Genomic DNA, 16,182 nt, shown 5'->3' on the forward strand with positions numbered 1-16,182 from the left:
CACCTTGGGTATTATCATCCGTTCTGTCAACTCTGAAATTCATGTCAATATTTCCTTTGCGAGTTTCTGGGGAAGAAACTAAAAAAAATCGGAAGTAAATTACTTTCCATTGAAATTTAGAAAATAGTAAAGAACAATTCTCAAATATTACAATCCACATACCACACGGCAAGTTTATTCTAATGAATGAACTTCTGCTTGATAAAACTACACCTTGTGAGCTGTAATGCGAAAAACACTTCAGAAAAGGAATGCCTACGTAGAGAAACGACCGAACCACACGCAAGATTTAAGACCATCTTATGTTTTTACGAGAGCCATGTTTGTTAAGAGAACTTTACGTTGCGTGGCGGTAGGAAGAATTTCTCATATCCAAAGCTTACTATGAGGTAGTTAATGAAGTTAACAAAGGTATTTGGTCGAAAATTGCTGTTAAGGTGTCTTTGTTTGTTGATATTTTGTCTTTTATTTCTTGAATTTCACATTTCACGATACAAATTGAATGAATATGGTGGGCAGTTTGCGAACACGTAATTTTAACTTACTTTATCTCTGTTACGCCAGAATTGAATAGAGAGGTCAAGTCTCTGCTCCTCACCCTGGGCTGCTTCTCCTCCCCCCAGCAGTGTTGCCAGTTGCATAACAAAGATTCTCACTAGGTGCAACTGTCCTTATTCAGCCAAAAGTTTATTTACAAATAAATTAATAACATTAGATTGGAATTTACAATAATTCTAAAAAGTGCAGCTGAATAATTTCATGACTTCACCATATAACTCTGTGATAAAGTTATGAATTGGTTGCTCTAGTTTGCTCGTTTCTGCTCTAACTTCCGCCGTACACTTCGCTGCATGGTTCTCCCATCAGACAATATTTCAAAATCTAATCTCTTTCCATATCATATGTACTTGTATATACGCGTATGTGTGTATCATGAGGGAATTGGTTCTATTTGTGATTAGAATCGATGCTCGAAGTGAGGGGATTTTTTTCATAAAGCATTACCTCAGCTAGGATATTTTGTATAGGCATCTTCCCACACACTGCATTGTCTCCATGTTGATCAATACAAGCATCCCCCCCCCAACCTATTCCCGACCTCGATCAAGCATCCTCTCATTTAGAATTTCCACTTCAACAGTAGTTCCGCTCCACTTTACATCCTCTGTTGGTTGATTAATTCTGATCATAAATTGAGTTAGTTACGAGGGTCACTATTTATATTTTGAGCCTAACAATGAAAAAACAGGAATTTGGCATTGAAAACTGCTTTATTGTTTTTCGAAGTATTCTCCTTTATGGTCAATACACTTTTGCATTCGTTCGAACCATTTGTCAAAGCAGTTTTTCCAATCTTCTTGAGACACCTCCATAATATGGTTTTTAAACGCATCAACGGCGTCTTCCGGCGACGAGAATCGTTGTCCACGCAATTTATTCTTGACATTCGGGAACAAGAAGAAGTCATTGGGTGCCAAATCAGGACTGTACGGCGGATGACCCATCAACTCGATTTTTTGACTGTTCATAAAGTCTGTTGTTAGACGAGATGTGTGACAGCTGGCATTGTCTTGATGAAGAATGATCCGACGGCGCTTGTTTGTTTTCCGTATTTGACCGAAGACCTCTGGCAAACAAATTGTTGTGTACCATTCAGAGTTGACCGTTCTACGTTCCTCTAAAGGCACAGTTGCCACATGACCAGTTTTCCCGAAAAAGCAGGCGACCATTTGTTTCGATGTGCTTCGAGCGTGAACAACTTTTGTTGGATTGGGTTCATCTTGAAACACCCATACAGTCGACTGCTGTTTACGTTCCGGCTCATATGCATATATCCATGATTCGTCACCTGTTACAGTCCTATATTCGTCTTTTGAAGCACCACGATTGTATTTATTGAGCATTTGTTTGCACCAATTGACGCGAGCGTGTTTTTGAGTTTTTGTCAAATTGTGTGGGATCCAACGAGAACATACCTTTCTCACAGCTAAATGATCATGTAATATTTTATATATGCTGGTGGAGCTAATGCCTATGGTTGCCTCAATCTCACAGTATGTCACATGACGATCTTGCAGTATTAGGTTTTGCACAGCATCAATGTTTTCTTGAACAACAACTGATTTTGGACGACCTTCGCGAATCTCGTCGGTGAGCGAATGGCGGCCACGATTAAATTCGTTATACCAGCGTTTCACAGTGGCAAAGGATGGTGCTTCATCGCCAAATGTGGAAGTAAGTTGATCGATGCCTCTTGTCTTGATAATCCACGTCGAAAATCGTAAAAAAATCATCGCACGAAAATGTTCACGAGTTAATTCCATTTTATTGTTTTCGCGCAATCTTAGAGCCAACATAAACAACACAAATGAAGCTATTGACAAAACATTTGAAGTACGTTATGGTCAATAATGCCAGACGATTCCTGGCAAACGTCAAATCGCGCCTAACTTCAATCAGTGTTGCCAAGGCTCAAAATATAAATAGTGACCCTCGTAAATCAACACATGCCAAGAAAAATTTGAGAGTACTGGCAGACCTTTTCCAGATCTCATCAGTCCAGATGAATGTCAGAGACTGCAAAGTATAGCCTGTGACGTAACAGCGCCCGAACGTCGATTGCCGGGACATGTTTGTAGCGTAAACGGATAACGTAACAAAGAGCTGTAACAAAATCAGATTGATGCTCGATTGGGAGGTCGATCTTTAGACGAAAGATCAAACAGAATTTTCCCGACTATGTTCGGAGACCATGGCTTGACGCTCTGCTCTAGGGTAAACAGATGTGATGTCAGGGAGAAAACTGAATAAACGAACCCAGCACGGAATCCAACTTATCCTTAATTTGCTCGGTGCTCTGCTAGAGGAAATGCTGGACATCTAAACGTACCTTATCAAGGTCAATAACTCTTCCACCCATCATCCCATGTCTCCGCCCTTCCTCATATCCAGGCCAGAATTAAACCTACACCCAGTATGCCCCAGATAGCGACGCAAGAATTTTGGGCGGAAGAATTGCATTCTAATCCAAGCACTTTCTTTGCTTGTTGTATTTTCGTTTCAATTTGCTATTATATTCACCTACCAGCGTTCAAGTGTTAGGTTTTCGTAAGTCGGATGTGATTGAAATCAAAAGTTAGAAGTGCGAATTGAAACCATCATACATTTTAGAATGAAAATTCTCCAAAATTTAGAGTAGGTATGTTATCATACCAATAAATAGTAATAATAAGGATGTGCTCTGCAGCACTCAATATGTCTTTCTGTGAGCCTTGATCCCCGTTTATTTCACCTTCGCATAGCGGCTAACCTAATGTTAGTGACGATAAATAAATCAACCGAAGAAAGCTCTATTGGCCCATTTTACATCACTCGTTCTTCTGTTAGGGCTACACAATGATAGGTGTGAAGGGTGGAAATAATCGAATAAGAAATGAACCTCCACCATTTCATTCAGCTACTTGGAAGTCAGGGTGACCGATCATCAGTAATACGCTACTTCCGAAATGTGTGTCCAGGATAAAGCTTAATAAAAACTTAACTTGTTCGGTTTCACTGTTTGCCTTGGCAATAATGCAAATGTTTTTCTTAGCAGATGTATTCAGGGCCGGCCCTAGGTGGGTGCGGGGTCTGGTGCATACAATATACGTACGTGGGGCCTATAACCAAAACTTTTCAGAAGGATAAAGAAAATATTTTTGTTCCTTAGTCTGAAGTACAGGTGTCCTACATAAACACACATAAACGTTCTGCAATTAATAAACAATTAATTTGTGGTACAAGTTCGGGGACTCAGCTCATAATTCCTTACCAAAACACTGATGCACAACCACATTCAAAATAATCTCCTTGGGCAATTGTACACTGTTGCCAGCGCTGGTAAAGCTGCTGGAAGCAGTGCTGGGCTGGAAGCCATTTTTTTGCAAGCTCCCACAATGCCTCCTGCGATTGTGCTTTCATTTGACGCGATACGACGCCCCTTTAGATGGATTTTCATGTGGAAGGAAAGGTAGAAGTCAGAGGCGTATATTCGGGGCTATCTGCAAAGCCCAGACTCGGTGAAAAAAATACACAAAGAATATCTATCAGAAAATGTGCATAAAATTGTTCATTTCAATAAGAAGATGAACCTGATTTCTTAGAGGAGTTGGAAACATTGCCTGCTTTCTTTGAATTCGCGAGACGGCTGGCCCATCACCGGCGGGCAACTCCACGGGGCTCACCGTGGTCAAGCTTGACAGGACCCCGATCAATCTTGCAAACCAATTTGTCCCAGCATGTAATTTTCCCAGGATCGGGGAATTGTGGAGCCAAACTGTTACAGGAGAGAGAACAGGGTTGCATATGGCAGGGGAAAAACCCTCTGAACTTCCTCAACAGTCAGGGTCAATGTTGCAAACCAATTTTTCCCAGCATGTAATTTTCCCAGGAATGGGGAATTTTGAAGCCAAATTATCGCAGCAAGGGGGAAGTGTGTCACATGCAGGGACAAGAACATCATTGAACACTTGCAGAGAAGTTGAAAAAGAGGTCGTTGACCTTCAAATAACTAGAGATACAGTGGGGAGTAGAAAATTGTTGGCTGCGTGGGGATGGTTTACGAGTGCATCTAAAAATTACCGAACTGAAGGACCAGTTCTAGTCTAGATCGCGTCGAGTGATCTTGGTGCGTGGAATTTATTTAGCGGCAGCGTGTGAATACAGTAGTGAGTGGATTGTATTTTTGTGAATGATATGTGCTGCGTTGTGTAGTGAACTGAAATGAGGGACATAATTAACAAGCTATCTATTCGGCTTACGAATGACGATAAGCTCCAAATCGTTGTGGAATTTTCTTGTATGTCCACTGATAAGCGAATGGGGATCGAACCTACAGTTAAAGTGGTATCTAAACCACCATGTATCGAACCCGGGACCCTTTAGTTTAAAGGAAACTACGTAACCACTGCGCCAACAAGGAGTACCCAAACTTAAAATCGAGAAAATGGGTAGGTTGAAAGTTTATTTTTATTCTCGTGTATAGACCAACATAATATTTCACAATATGGGCCTCTTATTTATGCAAATAAGAATGAAATTCTTGAAATCCTTTCCTTACTGACAGTGTACATTTCCATGATTTATTTATGAGGTATATATTTTTAATCAGTCACATCACTTCAACCCGCCACCCCAATTGAGTTAAAGAAACAAAAACACCACAACCAGCAAATTTTTGTCCATTCGAACACTATGATATGGTGCGATAGCCCAGGTTCTTAACCCAGTATACGCCACTGGTAGAAGTATTGGAAGGAAGCCCTCTTTCTGTATAGCTAGGTTTAATCAGAATACATGTGCTTATTTACCTATGTTCCTTTTGTACTGGGTATTCCGAAATAGATGTGTGTTAAAGGCACATCAGGTATAATCTCATAATTGTCTGATTTTTAGTGACAGTGATTCTACATTAGCATGCAATGTTAATTGAACATTATCCATTGTCTAGTCCTTTTTTTACCTATAGTTTTTCTAGCACTATGTTTCGAGAAAGTACCTATTCTCTTGTCTTCAGGTGAACAAATGTCTTTTTGTTGGTGGTTCGTATCGCAGGGGCGGTTACTGATATTGTTGCAGTGTTGCACAACGACCGGATATTTTACAATGAAATTTCATACTTTTTGTTAGTATAATTTTTCATTTGTTTTCCTATTAAATATATTGAACATAAACAAACAATTTTGCCTTTCATTGCTTCATAAAGCAAATTCCATTACGATCCGTTACAAAAAAGGAGGCAACCTGCGAAATTTCACAGTGTATGAGTAGACGCACACGTACGCTTTACAAAGCCGGAGCAACAGCTTGATCTCTAGAAGTCTAGAGCGAAGAGTATTGGAGCGACGTTCAACGCTGTTCTTCCTATCCCCTGCTTCAGTCGGCTTGGTCGTTGCAATGAATTTACAACACACGAAGGTCAGGCAACCCGTTTCGGATCCCCCGGCGGGTGAGGGAAGAAGAGCACTGACCAGCAACAAACGCTGGGATTGAATTCTCACTGTCCTGTGTCGTAGAGCAAGAGACAAAATGTTCACGTTAGGCAAAGATCAATATTTTCTTTTGGGGAGAATTTTAACCTAATTTAAATTATGTGTGGTACCAATGCTTGAAACAATTTGATTTGATTTGTTGTTTTTAAATCCACTTTATGCACAGAAAGACTAATCGGGACTGGACCTACAGTTTAAAGTGGGATCCGAACCACTGTGCCACATGCCTCCATTTCTAACGATTAAAAACTATTCAATATCCTGATTAATATTATTGGATGAGTATTCGAGTCCAATTACAAGCATCGATTCATCAGAGTTTTTCGTCAAAATATTTAACAATTGAATCAGAACATTAAAGTACTTCTTAGGTATTCACAAAAACACAATTCAGCATAATATTGCTGCCGAATAAATGGAAACTTCAAATTTTGTATGATGATTATTAATTGTACTCCTCGAAAGTGTCACCTATCACTCACATATAAAACTATAAATACAATTAATTACATAATAAATATATACAAATTAAAGTTATATAAATATATTATATATTGATGAAGGAATATACAATTCGCTGCAATCATCAACATTCAGAACCACGAGCTGCCACTGTCGTGTTGCACCTACAACAGACCTGTGATTTTACTACATGGCAGCCTCCCCCCATTCTGTACTGATTTTTGCTCTAATTATACTGTTGTTTCTATTTTCTGAGTAGAGGGAGCATATTTACTTGAATTATACATTGGAATGACTTATAGGGTTTAGAGCCATTTGCTATGGATGCTAATTGCAATGAATTGTAATGAATTGAAAATGAAGTAAATACGGATTCTTACATCATTCTAACAAAAATATGATATTATCATCAGTAGTATAGTTTCTCCTGGAGGGGCTATCTTGTCCCTCCTCAGTGATGTGGAGTGATTCAAGTCACTTCCTGCAGTTATCCTTCCTTGTTCTAACATTCATACACAGATAAAAGAAGATAAGGGGAGGATTTGTGTTTCCGAAATGAACTTCAAGTTGACATAAAAAATCAATAAGTGAATGAGTTGTGTAGATGCCATATGGCTTAATGTAGAACAACATTATTCAGTAAGCCAAATGATTCTCATTTATTATTATGCATAGATAATGAATATATTATGAGAGTCTCTCATATTTCACTAAAGAGTGACCTCAAACAAAAGAACCTTTGGCCAAAAGTCTTCGTGCATCTTCCCCTCCATCCGTTCAGCTCAGGCTACAAGGAAGCGTGCTCCACTCTACCTCCTCCCCTCCATGCACGAGTATGATGCACAAGACATGCGGTTCTGCCCAGGTCCTTTTGCCTGTGGTTCCACTACAACACACATCATAAGTACCGGTACATGTAATATAGTGGAACCACGAGCAAAACAACCTGCGCAGACCTTCGACTCCTGTGCACCATACCCCCGCGAGTAGGAGAGGGGGAGAGTGGACCATGCTTCCTTACGGCCCAAGGTGGAGGGAAGAAGGAAAAGCTGCACGGGGACTTCTCGTCCCAAGGTTTTTTTTCCTTGTGGTCGATCTATAGTAGTCTGCCTAAATGAATGCTATTTTTTCTTTCCAGACATTATTCAGGGATGGCTACAGCACGGATTTTTCAAGTATTAGCCAGGAAGAAACAAATGGATGATGATTCTGTAGGACAGTCTGAGCTGGCAAGGGTACTGTCCGTTTTGGATCTGACTTTTCTTGGAGTAGGAAGCACACTGGGCCTTGGGGTATATGTGCTAGCTGGATCTGTGGCTAAGAGTGTAGCTGGGCCTTCAGTAACTGTATCATTCCTTATAGCAGCTATAGCATCAGCGTTTGCAGGTAAGGAATTTTAAATTGAATGAAACTTCCTTCATCAATGCACATGACAAGATTCATCAGATGAATTTTGTCTGCGAGAATCCAGAAATTGACTTAAGAAAAATGTGCATTTTATGACCATATGAAAAATAGCAAAATGACAATCATTAATGCAAATTATAGGATATTTACTCTATTTACCTATTTAGTAGAGGCTGGGTGATCCATGCAGGACATTGCTGGAAACATTCTGTCCTGAAATTACTTACCCCAGGAATCGAGACTATGTCTCCCCCTCAGCAGTCAGACAGCCTAACAACTCTTTACTGATTTATAATCAACATAAATTATTCAAATTAACTTATTGGAGCAATATTCAATATCCTATATTAATATAAGGAAGCACTTTGACTATCATCTGAAAATACAGGGTGGCGCATATTGTATCTACCAATTTGAGCTAGCAATTCTTCCAAAATGCATGAGCAAATTTATGGCATACCTACATCTGTGGAGAGTTAGGAGCAAGGCAGTTAGTATACCATGAAGCATAGAGACTTGGATTACAGCGGTGGAAGCATGAAGCCGAACAGGCACAGGAGACTGTGACAGAACAATAAAGATTGCCATGCACCTGTTCCAGACACACACAGCATTCCGAGGTGGGTTAGACAATGGAGAGCCATGATTATAATTATGGTAATGTCATAAACTGTCAGTCGCAGTGAACTACGCAATTGCACAAGACATGCCGAGACACGCATCATGAAAGCCATCCTGCATCACCTCGAACAATGTATCCAAGTAGAGGGAAGACATTTAGAGGACGTTATTTCCAAGGTGTACTGATGTCTCTATTGTCCATATTATACACTATTATATTAAATACCTATGTTATTTTTATTTCATAACCATGTAAAGTTACTACAAACACTCGCCGTCCTTCTGTTGTCACTGAATTTGGTAAATACAATATGTGCCACCCTGTATTTTTACACTGTTTTCAGTATAATATTAGAAAAATTCCCAGTGTTTGGTAGGAGAGGATTTCTCATTCCCCTGACAAACACAACCTTGCTTGTTTCTTAATGTAATAAGTATTAAATATGTGCAAAGGTGAGCATCTTGTAATGTTGAGAAATATCAAGCAGAATTTGGTGATTGAGACATTCATTGTAACACACATTGCTCATTGGGTTCTTTTGGAAATATTGTTCCTTTCCTTCCCAAAAATTCGAAGATACAGTACAATATTTTTATATTTTCAAATTAACTTTTCTCTTCAGGCTTGTGTTATGCTGAATTTGCTGCTAGAGTTCCCCGAGCTGGTTCAGCTTATGTTTATAGTTATGTGAGTGTTGGTGAGCTAGTTGCATTTATTATTGGATGGAATTTGATTCTGGAGTATGTAATTGGTAAGATTATTTTCTTTTATTATATCTTATGATTGTCTTGCAACAATCTTACTTTTAAATTTTTAAAGCTAACTTAAAATCTTGAATTAATTTATATGATATCCACATATTAAAGGCATTATATCCACTACCATGTTCATTCACTTTGTTTTGCACAATGTGAAGTTCATATAATAAAACCAAATTTGTAACCTTCTTGTGGACAACTTCTATACATGCATTGGTATAATTAAATTCCTTAAGAAAACATGTAGGGCATAAGAGAAAAGTGATTGAATATAGTGATGGACAATTTGCTTGGGAATATTAATGCAGCAGGCCCAGAAAAACCTGTATCGTGTGGAAAATAACATTGCATAATGCAAATGCTTGTTTCATCTTCTATCACTATATCCATGTGTCACAATTATGAACATGTCGAATAGATTATAGGTTTTAATATCATCTTTATGTTGTATACATTTAGAGGAAATAAACTGATGTGCATATGCTATACAGTTAGCCAAAGAAAAATCACAATTTGAAATGATTGTAACTTGTGTTGTTACTGTGATGTGATAATATGCTATGTATGTATGTACGAGAAGAATTTCAGTGACAGCCTGTAACCATAGTGTCTACTAGTTACACCATGTGACCACTTTTTCCAAAATTGCTGCTACCCTGACGGAGAAGACCTTATGGAGTTTAGAAAGCCTCCACTACGGCAGTGCATTGCAAATTCAGGTTGAATTGAAAAAAGCTTCACCTAGCATGCAATCCATCTACAATTGGGTAAGTAAATTTAAAGGACAGGATGTCTGTAAAGGCAAAAGCAGTGGGAGGTCGTCAACATCGAGGGAACAGGTGAAAGAGATCCAGGAAACATTCCTAAGAAATCCAAGAAAATCAACATCTCCTGCCATGCCGACCTGTAGATTGCTAGGTGAAGACTATTTCAATTCAGTCCTGAATTTGCAACATACTGCGGTAGCGGACTCAGGCTCTCAAAACTCCATAACCACCTAAGATATTCTCCATCAGAGTACTTGCCATTTTGGAAAAGTGGTTAAGTGACATCACTGGCAGGTACTACTGTTGCAGGTTGTAATGACCCCGGATCATCACAAGTTACGACGGTTATGGTTTGAGTTGCTGTTTTAAGTCCATTTTATGCACAGTAAGGCTAATCGGGACTGGACCTACAGTTTAAAGTGGGATCCGAACCACTTGTGCCTCCACCGGGTATCGAACACAAGTTACGACGGATCCACCTGTATGTTCATAAGTTCATACATTATATGAGTAATTAACTTTTTATACTGTTTAATGTCAATATTTAGGGTTGGATATTCTTTTTGGTAACGGCGAAACCCCGTCGTACCGATGTTGGGAAATTCGGTCCATAGAACTTATTCCTTTGTGGTGCCCAGTCTCTCTGACGTTGGGTAAAACTGCAGTTTTGTTTCCAAGGTTACCAATAAACTTGCCCTCTTAATATTTAACTTCTGCGTAAATTATAATAATAGGAACTTAATGTAGTAGCATTGATAGTTATGTAGCAGGTGGTTATCGGATATGTCATATTATGGTTTTTCCTCCTGCACATAAATATATATATGTATAAAGGTTGATATTTGTGCATTAAATGAGTAATGTGTTCGAGTACTTTCTAATAGTAACTTTTAAAAGTTTGGTTCAAGATTATATATATATTAATATTGTTAAAATGAAACTAAAAATCTTTCAAACTGTTTCTGTTGAACAAAAGATAACGGCCCCCATTCATCTGGAATTTTTGGTGAATGTCCCAAACCTGAACCCTGAGAACAACAGTCTCAAGCCGCCGCTGAAGAGAAAGTTAGCATTATGGGTAGTTTACTGCATATATATATAGGAAAGGTGTGTTGCTGCCGTAGTGGCTAACCAACCTGGCTATCCTATCTCCACCAAACAGACGGAGGCGTAAGGACTCCTTCTTTGGACGATGGCGACCGACCGATGACGACGAGCCACACTATTTATACCCTGGGTGGACGTTACAAGGTTGTCATTGAAACAAAACTTTTTAAGTTGCTCTTTTCATACGCACATACATAACATATTAGCACATCTCAATTTTGAATAACTCTGTATTTTATATTAGAAGTGGGAGAATGTCTAGAGTAAAAATATTATAAATTCTGAAGTATTATCACAGAGTTAAATGCAACAAGATTTTCTAGTAAATAAAATATTCAGTATATAATCAAATAGTTAATAACGAATTCATCAGAAAAGTATTACCATTTAATATCAATAGTAAGTTAATACTTACCATTAGTAAGTAATAGTTAATGCCAATGGTTTAATTAATAATGTCTAAATTTAATTTTAAATTATTTTTATCTTTTACAGGAACAGCGAGTGTAGCTAGAGGTTTAACTGGCTACCTTGATTTTCTTTTAAAAGATGAAATTAAAAATGCTTTCAGGAATGCAATGCCCATAAATGTAGACTTTCTATCTGAGTATCCTGATTTTTTGTCATTTGGAATGGTTCTTGTACTAGCAGGTAACATTTATTGCATTGTTAGTAATATGTATTGTGATATTTGTGTTGGTTTTAGAATATACTGTAGCAATCCAATAGAATACACAAGACTGTTGTTTTATATGCAACTATTGTTGCATGCAGGGGTAGAAAAATACATGGTGCCCGGTTGCCATGGCACCCAAAAATTTTTACCTGGTGCCTGAAATTTCAAATTCAGTTCTAAAAGAATAATATTTCAAGTTCACTTATGGAAATTTCAATTACCTTTTTTTTAAAAAAAAAAATAATGAGTACAGTATGTGTTTTTTTTAATGTTTGTGTGTTTTCTGTATCATGTGTATTCTTAAATCAGAATAATAAACATGCCTTTTTTCTTTTTTTCTATTGCTGTTGCAAATTTTAAAATCTTTGGCGATATGGTAGAGGTAGCTAATCTCAATGATGAGTGATTAAAGAAAACTCACAAAAAAACAAACTGTGTCCAGGGTGGGACTTGAACCTGGGAACTTTGGTAGCAAGAATGTTCAACTCCTTAACACATTGTTGACTGAAGCAGCGTGTGTGAATAATGTTGCTGATGATAACAAATCAATTAACAAAATTCAAAATTGTAATTTAAGATTCCCAGAAACCCTAACGAAAATAACTTTTAATTGATTGATTGATTTATTTATTTCCATCCACTTGTTCATATGAATACAATTAGCACTATGATATGGGTGGCCGCGGTGGCTCAGTCGGTAACGCGTCTGACTACCATGCTAAAGGTCCCGGGTTCGATCCCCGGCCGGTTCAAATCCGGGAACTTTTCTAACGGTGGAAGCGGCCCCGGCGCCTACCCAGCATCGAATAACATGGGTACCTGGGGGAAACCCTGGGGGGTAAAGGCGGTCAGGGGCGTGATGCTGATCACATCACCCCCACTCACGACCGGATCAAGAAAGTGTGGGGCGTTACCCCCACACCCCCTATACGCCTTCATGGCGTGGTGCTAAGCACAGGGGAACACTTTACCTTTTTTTTTTTTTACCTTTACTATGATATGGGATAGGTCAATTACATGTATAATTTTCAGTAAAAAGGAATTAACACATACTTAAGCATATTAAAAGGTATAAAATAAGGTAAAAAATAAAAATAGAAGAAAGATCAAAGGTTATGTCTTTTAATGAGAAGAAAAATCAAAGGTTATATCTATTAATGAAAAATATGATCTAAGTACTCCTCTGTGCTATAAAACAAATACTTCATTAGCAAGCTCTTGACAGTCATTTTAAATTTAGTTCGATTATGATTCTTGAATTTCTCTGGCAGTTTGTTATAAAGTTTTATACCTTGAAATCCTAGACCATTATGTGTTTTGGATGTGCGGACAGTAGAAAGGTGGAGAGAGTTATGCATAGGAGTGCTGTATTTGTGTGTGTCCAGATTTTTTTAGAAGATTTCAGAATTTGTATGAATAAAGTACAATGTTTCTAATATGTACAAACATGGAAGAGGTAATATTTGAAATTCATTGAAAATTTGTTTCATTGGGCTTGAGAGGGATACATTTTTCATAATTTTTAATACCTGTTTTTGCCAAATAAAATTTTTTTGCATTTTGGGTGAACTGCCCCAAAAAGAGATACCATATGAAGGGTACAGGGGAAAAAAAAGATGAATGTCACAAGAAACTTGAATGGAGTTAAATGAATTTTAATGTTTGAAACTCTCTTACATCTACAATATGGCTTAGCACTGTATGAAATTTTTACATAATCTGAAGCATTATATTGTTTAACTAATGATATAACAGTGTGTCTAATAATGTAAAGACGAAGAACACATTTCTGGCAAAATTCGTTCTTAATGCACATTTTGCAGGTGAAAAATGATGAATGTCCATTATTCGCACAGAACAAAAAGCAAAAAAAGATGAATGTCCATTTGAATTGTAAATACCTCAATAAAGAATATGAATACTTTGTGAAATACACGAACAAAATGCAAATTCATAAAGTCACTCATTTGTCACTATGAGGAAGATCTTCATAGAACCTTCTTGCATATTGTCCACAGAATTTCTTCAAGTCTTGCAAGTCTTTATATTTTTCAAGAGAAATTGGAAGTGCCATATCATATTTTCTTGATGGATACACAAATTCAGCTTCTTCTAAATAAGGCTGGATGTTTCTCTTGCATTTTTCAAGTGTTGTCACACTTGAAGACCAAGCGCCGCTATATGTGTTCCTATGTAGTACAAGTTGAGTTGGTTGAGTGAGTACAATCTGAAGCTCACGGATGCCTTGTAACAAACAGGTAACTCAGCCATTACTCCACCTCTAAGTTCACGGACTTTGTAACTGTATGAATGTGTATGTAAATTGGCGTCATCCTGATTTTGTCTTGGCCTTCTTCGTGAAACATCGTTAACAGTAATTAAACCCCCTAGAGAACAGTTTTGTGGATTATAATTGTCCATTCTATTAAATTGCACAATTATGTTATTTCTTTCTGTAGGAGGTATCACCGCAAAGCTTTTCAAACGAGAGCACTTGCAGTCTGTCCCTGTTTCATGAGTACTGCACAGCATTTTCTTTCTAACATCACTCACCCTTTGTTCTCCCAAAGTTATCATCCATTTCTGGGTCACTCATGGCGAACACTGTGAAACCAACAAAACCTGTATTCAAACTGACAATGTCAGAACTGAGACGACAATGCGTCTGTCAAGTAAAGGCTGTTGTTATATTGCGCAATGAGTCCGTATCGTACGCGACGATCTATTCCTACACAATGGATGGACAATCATCATTTTTGCCCTGTAAACCTAGGACATCTATCGTTTTCCCCCTGCACACGTTTTTTTAAACCTTCATTAAATATGTCTCTCTCAGCACTTTTAGCCTGTTTTGACATTTTAACCGTTAGTGTGGACTGCCTTTAATATCAAGGAAGCAAAATATCAATTTTGTGATTTTGTGACATTCATCTTTTTTCCCCTGTACCCTTCATATGTAAGTACATGTTGAATCTGTCCAAAATATACTCTCCTTAAATCATTTGAAGATAAAACATTTCTCAGGATTCTCATCATGTAGCAGAGCCTGCTTAACTGTTGAGTTAAAATAGTAATTTGCATGTCCCATGATAGCTTTGTGTCTATCCATACTCCTAAGAATGTTATTTCATTGCTTTCTTTGACAACTTCATTGTTAATAATTACATTTAAGTTTTTTGTTTGTTTAACTGGATTAAAATTTATTAGAACTGTTTTAGTAACATTCAGGGAATGCTTGTTGTTGTTTAGCCAGGTGTTTAGTTGTGTCGTTGCCAAAAGGGAATTATTATGTAGTTGCTCATGTTCCACACTTTTTACTATGATGTTTGTATCATCCGCAAAAAGTATTGTTTGAGACACTGATAAAGTTTCTGGAAGATCATTTATGTAAAGTAAAAATAAAACTGGTCCTAGAATTAAACCTTGCAGTACGCCTGTTTTGAGGAACAATTTATCAGATTTGATTTTGTTAATATCTACATACCGACATCTGTCTTTTAAATAAGAAGTGAACAATTTTTTAAATTTTTTTTTGCTAAACCCCTCATTCCATAGTGGTCAATTTTATCTAGTAGAATGTCATGCTGTACCAAATCAAATGCTTTGGTAAAATCTAAAAATAATCCATGCATTTTTTTGTCTGTCGATTTTAGTATGTTATTTGTAAATTCGATAATAGCTTCTGATATTGATTTACTTTTTGGTATCCAAATTGATGTTTGGATAAAATTTTGTATTTTTATAAGAAAGTTCCTAATCTATTTAGCATAATTTTCTATATTACTTTAGAGAAAACAGACAAAAGAGAGATTGGCCTATAGTTTGAGCATTCCTTTTTGTTGCCATTTTTTAAAAATGGTCTCAATTTCGCTACTTTGTACTCGCTAGAATTGTACTTAATGATCCTTGTGTTTAATACTCTTTTTCTTCCCCTCATATCCCTAACACCTGTGTGTCAGGTTTTATACAAATGCCTAGCTTTAGGTATAGTCATGATTGAATTCAAAAGACTAGTTAAATATTTTCTGAAGATGGCTACTATATTGAGCAGTGATTACATTTGATTCTAAGATCCAAGAACAATAATGTTTTCCATTATTTTAATATTTTGAACACTCACTCACTCACTCACTCTCTCTGTCTCTCTCTTTCTCTATCTCTCTCTCTCTCTATATCTCTCTCTCTCTCAAAACTTCATAACTTCAAGTATCTTGAGCACATGGAGCTATATTGAGCTTGTATTAACTACACTTTACATATTCAAATATTAATTGGCTGCCTTCATGAGGTCGTCAGTTCATGTTGGTTCAACAAATATCTTCCGTGCCTTCCCGGTGGCACAGTGGTAGCATCG

The 16,182-nt window shown here is 37.4% G+C and overlaps 1 protein-coding gene across 1 annotated transcript in view; it reads left to right on the top strand.

Moving 5' to 3' along the window:
* slif (cationic amino acid transporter slimfast) overlaps positions 1-16,182 on the top strand; it is a 125,208-nt gene that overhangs the window by 73,836 nt on the left and 35,190 nt on the right. The window contains exons 2-4 of the mRNA XM_083120742.1: positions 7,630-7,877; positions 9,143-9,271; positions 11,648-11,803. Of these exons, the coding sequence (XP_082976868.1) occupies positions 7,643-7,877; positions 9,143-9,271; positions 11,648-11,803 (520 nt within the window). The 5' untranslated portion in view covers positions 7,630-7,642. The remainder of the gene's footprint in view (positions 1-7,629; positions 7,878-9,142; positions 9,272-11,647; positions 11,804-16,182) is intronic.

This window comes from Lepisma saccharinum, chromosome 4, assembly GCF_977018435.1.
Source record: "Lepisma saccharinum chromosome 4, izLepSacc3.1, whole genome shotgun sequence".
In the NCBI taxonomy this organism is placed as follows: domain Eukaryota; kingdom Metazoa; phylum Arthropoda; class Insecta; order Zygentoma; family Lepismatidae; genus Lepisma; species Lepisma saccharinum.